Source organism: Nematolebias whitei, chromosome 3 (assembly GCF_014905685.2).
Source record: "Nematolebias whitei isolate Nwh7 chromosome 3, NemWhi1, whole genome shotgun sequence".
In the NCBI taxonomy this organism is placed as follows: Eukaryota; Metazoa; Chordata; class Actinopteri; order Cyprinodontiformes; family Rivulidae; genus Nematolebias; species Nematolebias whitei.
In genome coordinates this window covers 46067023-46080214 of record NC_056500.1, presented here as the reverse complement: position 1 = coordinate 46080214, position 13192 = coordinate 46067023, and the positions used below count along the sequence as shown (strand labels likewise).

The 13192-nt window shown below is 42.3% G+C and overlaps 2 protein-coding genes and 1 non-coding gene across 4 annotated transcripts in view; 2 read left to right on the top strand and 1 right to left on the bottom strand.

Annotated features, from left to right (window-relative positions):
* Positions 1-542: 542 nt before the first annotated feature.
* Positions 543-614, top strand: trnap-ugg. The gene has a single exon. It is a non-coding gene; the product is annotated as a tRNA-Pro (tRNA).
* Positions 615-903: 289 nt separating this feature from the next.
* On the top strand, positions 904-2777 carry im:7152348 (uncharacterized protein LOC559250 homolog). The gene is made up of 4 exons (XM_037675016.1): positions 904-952; positions 1153-1635; positions 1992-2096; positions 2322-2777. Exons 2-4 carry the CDS (start codon positions 1316-1318, stop codon positions 2365-2367), a joined length of 471 nt encoding a protein of 156 aa, XP_037530944.1. The 5' UTR covers positions 904-952; positions 1153-1315; the 3' UTR covers positions 2368-2777.
* Positions 2778-9914: 7137 nt separating this feature from the next.
* rab6ba (RAB6B, member RAS oncogene family a) overlaps positions 9915-13192 on the bottom strand; it is an 84724-nt gene continuing 81446 nt past the window's right edge. For both annotated transcript variants that reach the window (XM_037675014.1, XM_037675015.1), the window contains exon 8: positions 9915-10016. In XM_037675014.1, the coding sequence (XP_037530942.1) occupies positions 9952-10016 (65 nt within the window). In that variant the 3' untranslated portion in view covers positions 9915-9951. The remainder of the gene's footprint in view (positions 10017-13192) is intronic.

Below are 13192 nucleotides of genomic sequence, written 5' to 3'. Positions count from 1 at the left end.
GTTCATTAAGCAGTTCATGAAGCAGTTCATGAAGCAGTTCATGAAGCTGTTCATGAAGCAGTTCATGAAGCAGTTCATGAAGCAGTTCATGAAGCAGTTCATGAAGCTGTTCATGAAGCAGTTCCTCAGTCTAGTGGTTCTACACTTAATGCTCCGCAGCTTCTATCCTGAAGATGTTCCCGCAGGATTATCACTGTGAATAGAAGAAGAAATCACTGTAATGCCACTTGATTGGTGATATGTGCTGCTGATTATCCATGCTGCTGATCTCATGCTGCTGATTATTTCATGCTGCTGTATTTGTTTGTACTCACACAGACTCATGTTCGTGCTGCTGTTTTGCACTATTAGTGTTTAGTATTTCCCAGTATACTGTTTATTTTTACACTTCATATTTTTATTATTGTTGGATGTAACTGGGATCCTGTGTACATAATTTCGTTCCGCCGCATGTACCGTGATACGAGCAATAATAAAACCTAGAAAAACCTGAACATGACTGGTATAAATATAAAACATCAGAAGGGTTTCTTCATGTACATGGCTCGTTGGTCTAGGGGTATGATTCTCGCTTTGGGTGCGAGAGGTCCCGGGTTCAAATCCCGGACGAGCCCAACTTTTGTTTATATTTGTCTGTTGAAATTGAATATATTAATTTCGTTTTTACATTATGGTCAACATGTTCCAAAGCCCTCAGCTTCTTTTATTTCTTGTAACTGGTTGTCTCCCCCCTTGCCTCCCCCCTCCACCTGCCCGTCGCTCAGACGCTGAACAAAGCCTGCTCTGCTCCCCCAGCTGTTGTGGGGAGGGCCCGGGGGTGTGAGGAGGAGAAAGAACCGTTCCTGTTCCGCCCCCACCAACGCAACAGACAGTCCCAACAGGCGGCACACGAGCCTGTCCCGCACCATTCACGCAGCAGAGCCGAACTGCTCAGCCACAAACAGGCTCTCATGTGAGTATTTGTTTTATTATTTTAAAGTTTGCTCTTTTGTGTCTGTATCATGTTTTATTGTGTGTATTCAAGCTACACATTTTCATCTCTAGTTGTTTTATTTTCTAGTAATTAATGATTGAAGTGTAATTTTAGACTCGGTGAGTAAAAACAGAATCTTGGTCCACTCTTACTGACGTGTTGTACGTTTTGATTCAAAGGGAAGCTCGACGTGGGATTACTGGACCTCAGCTCTGACAACTCTTTGGGAGCCTCTTCACTCTTGATTTGTAGACTTTAATTACGACTCAAATCATCCTGAGGGATTAATTGCTGGAAGAGGGGGTGTTGTTTCTATCTGTGGTCCACCAGTCCAGTTCGAGGATGGTCCTGTGTGAGGATGGAGAGTGCAGCGTCTGCCTCTTGCCATATTCCCGCACGGACAGGATCCCCAGGGTGCTTCACTGCCTGCACACCTTCTGTGAGCCCTGCCTGAAGACCATATCCCAGGTCAGGGGCGGTCTCGTCACCGTGCCCTGCCCTCTGTGCCGACGGGTCACCTGCATAGGCCGAGGCCTCGGGCTCCAGGAGGCCCTGTGGGTCAACGACAAGCTGTGGGAGAAGATACCAGAGGAGGAGCACGCAGAGGAGGAGGATGGAGAGAGGACGGAGATAAAACAGCAGCCCTCATTCCAGGCAGAGTGGTGGGTTCTTAAAATTAAAAATTAAAACGCAGTCACACACACAAAATGTTTATTTTTGTCTCCTGGAATTAAGACTTTCTAGTATTGTTGTGTTTGTGTAGACAGGCAACATTAACATTAATAGGGGAGCTTTTTTTTTTCTTTCTAAAACAAAGAAGTAACAAAGTACCCTGATGATGTGAGGAACAAACTTTTATTAAATAAAATGTAAACAGAGCCTTTTGTAGGACTGATGTTAAACTTGAAATAGCGAACATACCAAAGAAGTTGCACATCAGTGTCAGGCGGCGGCTTTGCCCACAAACTTCTCATTAGCACCTCAGCTCTGAAGCCTCACCGTCTTCTTCATGTTTCAGCGTTTCAGCGAGGCCTGCCGCCGCCCGCCTCAAGCTGCCAGCCTTCTTCAGGAAGTTCAGTCTGACGAAGCCGCAGCAGGACCGGATCATCCCCGGCAGTAATGTGTAAGTTGAGCCGTCACGTGAACATTTTTAGGCCAAAGTAACAAGAAACGAGCATGGAGGGCTGTGAAGGGTCTGCTTCAGTCCAGGAAAACACGATTAGATGAACAAAAAAGAAGACTTATTTACAGGAAATGCACTGTTTATTTTCCTGGACTGTGTGGTTTTGATTTGAACCAGATCTGACATAACGTCCCGTCTGATTTTCTATTGATCTGATTTTTGCAGGGAGATGAAATCTTGGCGCCGACTCTCGGCCGATGAGACGGTTTAAAAAACGAGGAGGAGACGCTGCAGCTCTCAGGATTCTCTGACGAACAACTCAGATCAGCCTCGAGTCGGACCGAGGAGCCATTCATGTTCCTGTCAAGACAATGTTTTGTTCTCAGCTAAAGGTGTCCCCGTTATTTATTCTAGGATTAATTCTTCCAGCTGGTGTTGTGGGATTTAGTTCAGCGGTCTCAGTGGGGCTAACACCCCAGGACCCCCTTACACCAGATGGTCTCCTGTTACCACTCCTTAACTTATTTATTTATGCCAGTTCACAGACATTTTCAACTTTGATTTATTGTTCTCGCTGATATGACCTCTCATATCAAGAAGATGGCAGCCAGTTAAAATCATTATAAAACTTCTTTATAGCCCACATCGTTGATGGTGCGTGAGTTATTTTTAAAAAGTGAAGCCAGCAGAGGGATTTCTACATTTCATATGAAGGATACATCTGTGAGCGCGACACAAAAGCCTCACTCAGCCATGAAAGTGGATTATAATCTCCATTCATGGAGCATCTGGTAAATATTCCACATCGGGACATGTCAGAAAACTGGATCATCACGTTCATGGAAATGAGTTCTGTCTGCTTCAGCCAACATGTGCGCCTCTGTGAGACTAAAGAATTAAATCTGTTCAACGCCATGCCCGGGCATGAACGTGAGGTGTCTCAGTCAAATTAAGTCAGCGTCATCTGGGAGCAGAGAGAAGTCCGTTAGTCGTCACACTGGTTTGGTGATCAACAAGCTGCTGCAGCCGAAACCTGAAAAGACACACTCGTGCTGTTTTTACCTTCACACACTCCATAAGACGTGTGACAACCAGGAAAACCTACATTTACAAGTATTTTTTCAAGTGTAACAGCTATGGGCAATAAAATATCTTACCTGCTGTAGATAGCTCTTTGAGCGACCTTAAATGGGAGAAATGGAGTTTTATTTTGAAAGGTCCAGTGAGTTCATTCATAGAATGCACCTGGAGCCAAAGTGGATTGCTGCAGTCTAAAGCAGCTTCAGTCTCAAATGTTACAGCAGTTCCTGTTCAGCTGGGGTCGCTTCCTGCAGGAATTCATACAGTTTCTGCAGAAACATCAATACAATGGTAAACTGACACTGGTGTGAAGGTTTAGGTACAAGTGTTCGCAGGAGTTGCTAAGAATAGATTTGGAGTTGGTTTGAAAGCGGGCTCATTGTTAGCTCGCTCGCATGGATCCACAAAGAAATCTCTGCCATCTTTAAACAGCTCCAGCCTTCAAAATTATAATGCAGCTCACACAAACACTTCAAGTAAACTTTGACCTGGCTGTATGTGTCGTACTTGATTATGTTAGCAGGTATATTGGGAAGATTTGTGAGATTTAGCCACTTGAAGATGGCAGCAAGCCGCTCGTCTCAGCAGCATTTAGACCAGACAACAGGTGGACAGTCCTTTTCCATAACTTTGTTTTTGTACTCTTCACAGCTTCCTCTCAGTTGTTATCCATCACAGCTCATGATCAAAGTGTGACAGGCAGGATCAGGATAGAGAGACAGAAAAGAAAAAACAAACGCCACACTGTGCCATTGACAAACTATTATACAGCAATAACGGCCCAGACAAGCAGAGACCTTGTTTAAACTTTGATCTTGATTTGTTACTTTGACCTAAAATACAGAGTGATAAAAACATTATGTGACTTGCTCTAGTGGTGGTACAAATTCAGATTGTATCAAATGATCTTGATCAGATCAGAAGTTATGGCCCAGATGGGCAATGACATTGTATAGCCTTTGACCTTGATTTGTGACCTTGGAGCTTGCTGATGAAAAGTGAAAGTGATACTCAGACAAGAGAAATCAAAGTTCATGCTCAATAATTCAGGTAAAAAAAAATCCAACAATATTCAGTCAGGTCATCTGGACAGTTTCATTTTTTTGTTGAGAGACGTTTCACCCTCCATCCAAAGGACTTCGTCAGTCCGAGGAGTCACAAACAAACTGTTTTCCCACATTGTTGGATTTCTTTATACGGATTATTGAGCATGAACTTTGATGTCTTGAACCACATTGGCTGTGTTGCCTGGGAGGAGTCGACGGGGGAGAGGACGGCCCCAGAAACCATCGTATCACCAGCAAACTGGTTGGGCCACTGTGTACTACTTGGTGGGGAAAACTGTTTGTGACCTCAGACTGATGAAGCCCTTGGAGGGCGACACGTCTCTCAACAAAAAAAGAAACTGTCCAGATGACCTGACTGAACATTGTCAGAAAAGAGAAAGTTTACGGATGGAAGGAAACTATATCATAATATGTCTCGCCTCCGACAGAACCGTTTAAATCAGCTCTGTAGTTGTTCTGGTCTCTAAAACACAGACGAGGTCTAATAACGGGAAGTTATTTCTGCAGAGCTCTTCTCTCCACATGGAACCACAAGACAGTGTTGTTAAAAAGCTCAGCTTCAGTGTGGACTGGAGGTGCAAACACAGCAGAAAATCTGGAGTAGAGATACCGAGGCTCTTTACCTGGAGGGAAGCAGCAGTTGTGAAAACACCAAAGAACCAGTTTCAGTTATGCAACGTACTTCCTGTCTTGTGATCCTCTCCTCTCTGCTCACTGGGATTAAAGGAGGAAGCATCTCCCAGCATGACGGCGGCAGGCGGGAGACATTTGTAATAGTGTTAAATACATTTAAACAGTCTGGATATCTGAGGAAGTGAAACAGCCAAACGTCCTGCTTTTCTCTAAAATTTCTGTCTGCATCCTTTATAAATAAAGCTGACAGAGAAATGGTGTGGATTCATATTTATTGCAATCCAGCTCCCTAAAAATGTGCTGCAAGTAGATTTTGTAACAGCTTTGGTTTTGTTTGCTCAGACATAATAAGAGGCGGTAATCAGCCGACGGTAGATGTGAGCAACAACGTGGTGCAAGTTTGTTTCCACAGACTTGTTTACGTAAAGCAACGGCTCATTCCTGTGGAAGCATCGTAACTCCTGACATACTCGACATATTTGTCATTAAACAGAAGGAATGTGGTGATAAACAGACGATTAGAGGTGTCACAGAGGTGGGAAGGGTTTAAATGAATAATAAAAATACATTGGATGACTAGCATGTGTTTGTAGGACTGATGAGTGGGAAATAATTAGAAAATGTGAAAAAAAAATCCATAAAGTCAAGAATCTGAACTATATCCACACATAGCACATAAACTCTCAATAAATCAATAAAAATAAAAATAAAGGGCTTTGATACACAATTTATTCACACTTTGTTCCACATCCACTGTTTCCTTCGTGCTTGTTCAGGATGAGAGTCTGTGATGAAGTTAAACTCAAAGCAGTCAGATAATTAATGTTATTAACTTATTTATATACAGTATATATGATGACTTACCAAAGTGGTTCAAAACATCAAAGTTCATGCTCAATAATCCAGGTAAAAATCCATCAACGTTCACTCAGGTCATCTGGATGGTTTCTTTATTTTTGCTGAGATGCTGAGCATGAACTTTGGTGTTTTGATCCGCTTTGGCATGACCGTGTCAGAGGAGTTGACGGGGGAGAGGACGGGCCCCGGAGGACATCTTTGCACCAGCAAACTCTTTTTTTCCACTCTGGAGTTTGTGAAAACCAGTTTGTTTGGTGTCTCCTCAGATTGAAGAAGTCCTTTGGATGAAGGACGAAACGTCTCAGCAAAAAAAAGAAAAAAGAAACCATCCAGATGACCTGACTGAACAATGTTGGATTTTTACCTGGATTATTGAGCATGAACTTTGGTGTATACAGTATTGCTATTTTTGGGTGTAACTGGGACCTTGAGAACAATGTTGTTCCACCTCGTGTACCACATGTGATGCAGCAAAGTCTCCTTGAGTCTTGATATTTGAACATGTGTGTCCGAAAGTGCACGTGGCACCAGGACATCCTGGTCTGTAGATCACTGATGGATCATGTAGGAGTGTCATCTGATCTGTGGACACTCAGGTGGAGAGAGAGCTGAGCTGTCAGCTGATCACACCTGGTGCTGAGTTGGAGCAGATGGTGGGGGAAGTTGCTCAATAGACCCAGTGTAGGGCAGCTGTGGCTGAGTGGTTAGAGCAGTCGTCCTCCAACGCGAGAGTTGGGAGTTCAATTCCACCAGCAGTCACATGCTGAAGTGTCCCTGGGCAAGACACTGAACCCCTCATTGCCTCTGATGTTTGTCCCATCGGTGTAAGAATGTGATCTAAAGCTCTTATTAGTCTCTTTAGAATGATTTGTTCAATTATCTTTGTATAGATCTAGTAGAGTGCTGTATGAATGGGTAAATGATGCACAGATTGTAGTAAAGAGCTTTGAGTATTTTGAAATAAGATAGAAAGGTGCTGCATAAGTACAGTCCATTTAGACCTAAGCATGAAGGTTTGCTGGGAACAAGCAGAGGTGAGGGACATTGAGTCTGAGTGGGACATGTTCAAATTCATCTTCTGCTGAGCTGCTCTGAGCTGTGGCTGCAGGTTGGTGGTTCCTCTTGTGGTGGATACCCTCGAACCTGGTGGTGAACACTCTGGGTGAAGGAGACATCGAGCTGAAAGAGTTCGGTGGGTCAAATGTGCTGAAACCCAGGCTGTTGCTGAGACCAAGGCTCGGATGTGGGAGGAGTTTGAGGAGGTCTTGAATAGACTCTTGACTGTCTCCACGAAGACTTTTGACAAACCATCAGGCAGCTGAGGTGGGGGCTGCAGGGTCGACGCACATTACCATCACTGTTTAATGGAGGTGGGGTGCTGTTGACCTCAACCAGTGATTTCATCAGAATGAACCCATCGAGGACCTTCTCTTGTGTTTGAGGACTTTGGGATGTGTCCGTCCGTCACCAGGACTGACGTCACTGACTTCAACAACTCGACAGTGAACGAGATCCGCCTTGAGATTGTCAAAGCTCTGAACGTTGCTGGGTTGATACACCTGCGTCTGTACAGAACCATGGTGGTGCAATGGTTAATAAAATAGCTTTTGATTTAACAGCAGCAACCACTTTAGTCTTGACTGTTATCTCGTCACTGAAGAAAATTAAACCGTTTCCAAACTGAGCCCATTCAAAGAGCTATCTACAACAGGTAAGATATTGACTAACTTTTTCACAGTAGTTCAAAGTGGCCAACACACATACAGCTGTTTTCACATTTGACTTCTTCAAAACTCAGAACTAACATTAGGCTTTACATCTGATTTACTGTGACCTTCAGGAGGATCATTAAACAAAGAAAATGTCACTAAATGAACGCGTTTGTTGTGGATAATCAACAACAAGCGATTTTCAGCCTGAGGCCCTTATTTGCCAGTTAATTCATATCTAGCCAAAACAGTCTTTTGATATATTTATTTATTTAGTCATCAATTAAACAACATGACCCTGCATGTAGACGCTTGTTTAATCCTCCACACGACTGACTACGTGCCAAATACAGTTTCAGGTCATGGCGCGTCTTTTATCAACATTTGATCTTTTTAGGTTTTTATTTTAAGCAACAGCCCTAAAGTATACAACTTTACAACAAATCAATGAAGTCATCAGCAAAGTAAAATAAATAAATAAACTGAGCCAAAGTGGAAAGAAAACAGCAGAACTGCTTATAAATGACAGATAAAAACAATTTGTGGTTTTTCTTCCAATACAAAACTTGTTAAAAAAATGTTCATGCATTATTTTGGTAATAACATCTTTATTAATCATTTGGAGAGACATGCTCGAGCTCTGTACAGAGTGAATGAAGGGTCTGCTGCACCGAGTGGTGACTGTAAACACACGCACACACACACAGTCGCATCACTTGGTCCACTTTAATGGAAGGTCATCAGGGTCATGAGGTGGATTCTTTCACACTGTGAGCATTAATGACGGTGAATAAACATTTTATTTTGTTCTTACAGGACGTGTGACGAGAGCAGGATGTTGTGGTTCTGACCGGACGGAGCAGCATTAACATTTTCGGTTTGTTTCCATCCTATGAGAGAACCGAGCTTCACCGGTCGGTCCTGTGAGGATCCCCCACCTGTTCATCTTCTTCAGGTTGGAAAGTGTTTCACAGAAGAGCTCGTCAAACGTGTCATCATTTCCTACAACTTCTAAGACACAGCACTCCAGAGTTTCTGCAGATTAAACTTTTTGCTTTTTTTTTACTTTCATGTTCACTCTAAATCTAGAACACACTCTAAGTGCAGCAAATACGTCTCAAAGTAGAGCTCCTAACATCACCATCAACACGGCACGAGTCCTGACTCGGACGTGGGAACAAAAAGCAACAATCCAGAGTGTCACCGTCAGTAGTCGGACAAACCAAATCAAATAAAAACGTACAAACGGAAACTGGAAACCAGTTGTGTGACAGTTTCTACAACAATCAGACTCGTGTTTGATTTCAGCGACTGTACAAGAAGAATGAAGCTTCTCTCATCTCCATCAGGACCTGGAAGTCCTACATACATGTGCAAATTAGTCTTTAGGCAAAACAAAACTACTTTACAAGGGTAAAGGGATAGTTCAGACATTTTGAAGTGGGATTTTGTGTAGACGTCATGAACAGTTACTATCTAACCTGTTCTAGATAGCCATGCAGATGTAAATAACTGTGTATTGAGGAACTGGTGGCAGTGTAATCTGTAAGAACTTCTATTAACATTTAAACACTGGAGTTATTTTAGGACTTTGGTACTGGTTCAGACCAGCAGTTAGCTCGTCAGTCCTGTCACAATTAAACAGTTTCTCCAAACTGAGGTTGTTCAAAGAGCGACCTACAGGTTCAGATATTAACTGGCTCATACTTGTACATGTGACCTCTTTTTGAAATGTGTGGAACATCTCTTTAGGCATCAGTCCGAAGCTCGTCAGTCAGAGAAGCATGGTCATGTTTCTCTGGGACACAAACACAGGGTCGTCTCTGCTCGCTGCATGTGCAGCTCATTAAACTCAGATTGATCACACACAGCAGCGGTACACTTGGACAAACTCCAAAATAAAATAAATTAAAAAGCTGTGAGGGTAACTCTGCGTGAACGCAGTCTCTACAGAGAGCACAAGTTTACACACAAACAGATGTCCTGAAGAATACAAGTCCAGTTTAAAAGACAAACTGTGGCCCGTGCATCAATCACTGGTGTGAGATAACATGTATGTTTTCTAACAGGTGTACACAGGTAGACCACGCTGTACAACAGGCATGCATTACAGCTGTCAGCCCTGCAACATCTGGAACACAAATGGAAGGATGGCAGCTGAGCTACAGGCAGGAACGCTGTGATAATTTGATCTAATCTGGTGAAGTCAGATGTCTTGTTCGTGTCCTTAAAAAAACATATTTTCAGAGGATTTTTCTGAAGAAAAGAACAAATGAAGCTTTGTGCACAAATAAACATGTATAATCAGATGAGATATGTTTCTGTTAGTGGTTCTCTCTAAGAAGCTGTAGAAGTTTTTATATTTTGGGGGCAGCTTTCACATATTGCTAACTCCAACCAATGAGTTGGGTGAGGGAACCAGGAAGTCAACAGCAGGTTAAACCAACAGTAAGCAACGTAACGAGCATGTGATGTGTGCATGAAGGGTCCCCGGGCAGGCGGCGGCCATTAACAGGAGCAGCCGCCCTCGGTGGTCTGGGGCTCCTGCGGCTTGTCCAGCTTGATGTCGATCACTGAGTTAACATTAAGGAGATCATGAGAGCATGTGGAGAAGGTCAGCTGAACAAGAATAAAAATAAACAAGTTGCACACCAACGTCCCCCAGCTGCGAGGAGTTTTGAATAGTGAAAACCTAAATGTTTCTGGTGCAGGACGTTCAAGTGGGCAGGAGCGACACTGTGGAGAACAGAGAGAGGTTAGTCTTTTCTTGTCTGAGGCAGCGTGGAGTGATGGATACTGGCGAGCAGAGGGAGCAATTTTATCCACCATCAGGTGGAGTGGAGGAGCCAAGGGGTGGCCAATGGTGGCCTTGACCACCATAGATTAATCTTCACCCACCCCAATTAATTGAATAAAAATACTTTTAAACAATATAAAAACCTGAAAGAATAGTTTCCTCAAATGATAGGGGTGGTCAGTTTACAAAAATACATATATGGTGGTGTCCATCTTGGATTTCTACCTGGCAACCCAGTTTTCAAAAGGAGAGTTTCTTACACCTAGATTCAGCCACACGTCAGAATGGAAGTTGGTACCTCACTTATTTTTCAAGTCAACATAAGCAGATGACTGGAGGTTATTCCCAGTTCCCTCTTTCGTTCAGGGGACAATAAAAAGAAGCTGAATTGTTCTATGCTGTAGTACAGCACCATCGCCACTAGATGGTGCTGTCTCTTATCACTGCACTGAGTTGCAAACCCTAAAAAACTAACTTCTTTTCCTCTAACGTGCACTTCACTTTCAGCAGGCACGGAAGGTAGAGGGTGAAATGCATTCCTCCATGTGATGGTAGGACTTTTATTTCAAATGAAGAATGATGCTCGTCTTAGTGATGATCAAAGTAAGTCATGACGGTGTTTGAAACTGCTGCAGGTATAAATATGGCAGCCTCAGGTTTAGATTTCTGGGCCTACATGTTCTTTGCAAACCAGCTTTAAAAACAACCTCAGCGTGGCTCTGACATGATCTTTAAACTCTGCACTGTGGTTTCTGAGGACTGTTCCAAGAGCAGCGAGTTTTCTTCATGTTTTATGGGAGCGTGCCACCATGACAGGATGCCATTTTAAGTGTGGCGTTTAAATACTGCACATACTTCAGTGTTCCCATCTGGAGAACCTGAGAGCTCGAGTCAGCCGCTGACATCTCCTAACCAAATGGAACGCATCAGGTCCTAATAATTCATCGCTCTCATCGCTCTGATCCAGTCACAGGAGGGAACACAATCACAAAGGTATTATGAAACCTCAGAGATTGTCAAGCTTGTTATGAACCTGAAAGGTCCTGGGATCATATTTTATAAATATGACCGCATGTATTTAAAGTCAAACTTTCATGCATCTAAGCCGCATTAAACAAACAACACTATTCCAAATGACATCTTTGTGAAGCTTGAGATTTTTATTTCAGAGCTGCGTTTCATTAAAATAAACTGCACTCACTTCCTGTTTGGAACTTCAAGCTTGGTCATCAAATTCGGTCACAACACACATTTATAATACCAGCGTTATATTCTTTAATTGAACCGTTAACATGATTTCTCCCATAAAGGAATAATATAAGCGGGACGCCCATGTTCCTAGTCGCTGAGGGATTTGGAAAATTAATTTTTGTAGTTTTCAAAATGAGATTTTCAGGTTTTTATGGACTGGAATTGAACGGGGAATACAAATAATCCTTCATGTTTTTGGTGCAATATTAAAGTGGGGAGAAGCTCCACTGTGGAGAACAGAGGTATGTTTATTTTACTTGTCTGAGGCAGCGCAGAGTGGAGGAAATACTTTTATCCACAACCAGGTGCAGTGAAGGACCTAGGGGGTGGCCAGTGGTGGCCTTGGCCACTACAGAGTAATGTTTGGCCACCCCAATCATTTGACAAGCTACACTTTAAAGAAAAATAAAAACTAAAAACTACAGTTTTCTCAAATGACTTGGGTGGTTGGTTTACATACACATATGTGACGGTGGCCATCTTGGATTAAGACATGGCAACCCAATTTTTGATAGTGACCTTTCTTACTCCTAAATGCAGCCACACACCAAAATGGAAGTTGCCATGTTTATTTTTCAAGCTACCCAGCTCAGTATATACTGTATACATATATGGTGGTGGCCATGTTAGATTTTCACACGCTAACCCAATTTCTGAAAGGAACTTTTCTCAGCCTAAATGTAGCTGCACACCTAAATGGACAGTAGCACCTCCCTCATTCTTAAAGTTATGATGCTCACAACATGCACAGACGGACGGATGCAAAAGCACGCAGTGCTTATTCTTTTTTAGCTCTGTATCTATACCTCTGTGAGCAGGGGCTGGAAATACAAAACTGAGTAAAGCTTTGTTTCTTTAAGACACGTTAATCTATCTGGAATAAAAACAGCCCTTTCTGCTTCTGTTACATTTCAGGGTAAGATTAAAATTGATTTATAAAATGTCACTGCAGTTCTTTTAAAATGTCTATACCGTACAACTAAGTATTTTCATTACAATTCCAACCTCATTTTAAAATGTCCAAATTGTTCTTTTAGGTACATCTTTCCCATCATTTTTACAACTGTATATAATTATATTAGACAGCAACACCCAACTTATAAGTGAGCCATCCAGTCCATGTCAAAGCTACTGTAGAAACAACCTTGTTAGTGTAGAAACAACCTTGTTATTGTAGAAACAACATTGTTACTGTAAAAACAACCTCACTACTACAGAAACAACCTCGTTACTGTAGAAACAATGTCGTAACTGTAGAAACAACCTTATTATTGTAGAAACAACCTCACTACTGTAGAAACAACCTTGTTAGTGTAGAAACAACCGCGCTACTGTAGAAACAACCTTGTTAGTGTAGAAACAACCGCGCTACTGTAGAAACAACCGAGTTATTGTAGAAACATTGTTACTGTAAAAACAACCTCACTACTATAGAAACAACCTCAATACTGTAAAAACAACCCTGTTACTACAGAAACAACCTTGTTACTGTAGAAACAATGTTGTAACTGTAGAAACAACCTTATTATTGTAGAAACAACCTCACTACTGTAGAAACAACCGCATTATTGTAGAAACATTGTTACTGTAAAAACAACCTCACTACTATAGAAACAACCTCGTTCCTGTAGAAACAACCTCGTTACTGTAGAAACAACCTCGTTACTGTAGAAACAACCCCATTACTATAGAAACAACCTC

Coding starts and splice junctions, on each gene's coding strand:
- im:7152348 (XM_037675016.1), top strand. CDS start 1,316: ATGGTCCTGTGTGAGGATGGAGAGTGCAGCGTCTGCCTCTTGCCATAT. Junction 1,636..1,991: donor CCCTCATTCCAGGCAGAGTG/GTGGGTTCTTAA, acceptor TTCATGTTTCAG/CGTTTCAGCGAGGCCTGCCG. Junction 2,097..2,321: donor ATCATCCCCGGCAGTAATGT/GTAAGTTGAGCC, acceptor TGATTTTTGCAG/GGAGATGAAATCTTGGCGCC.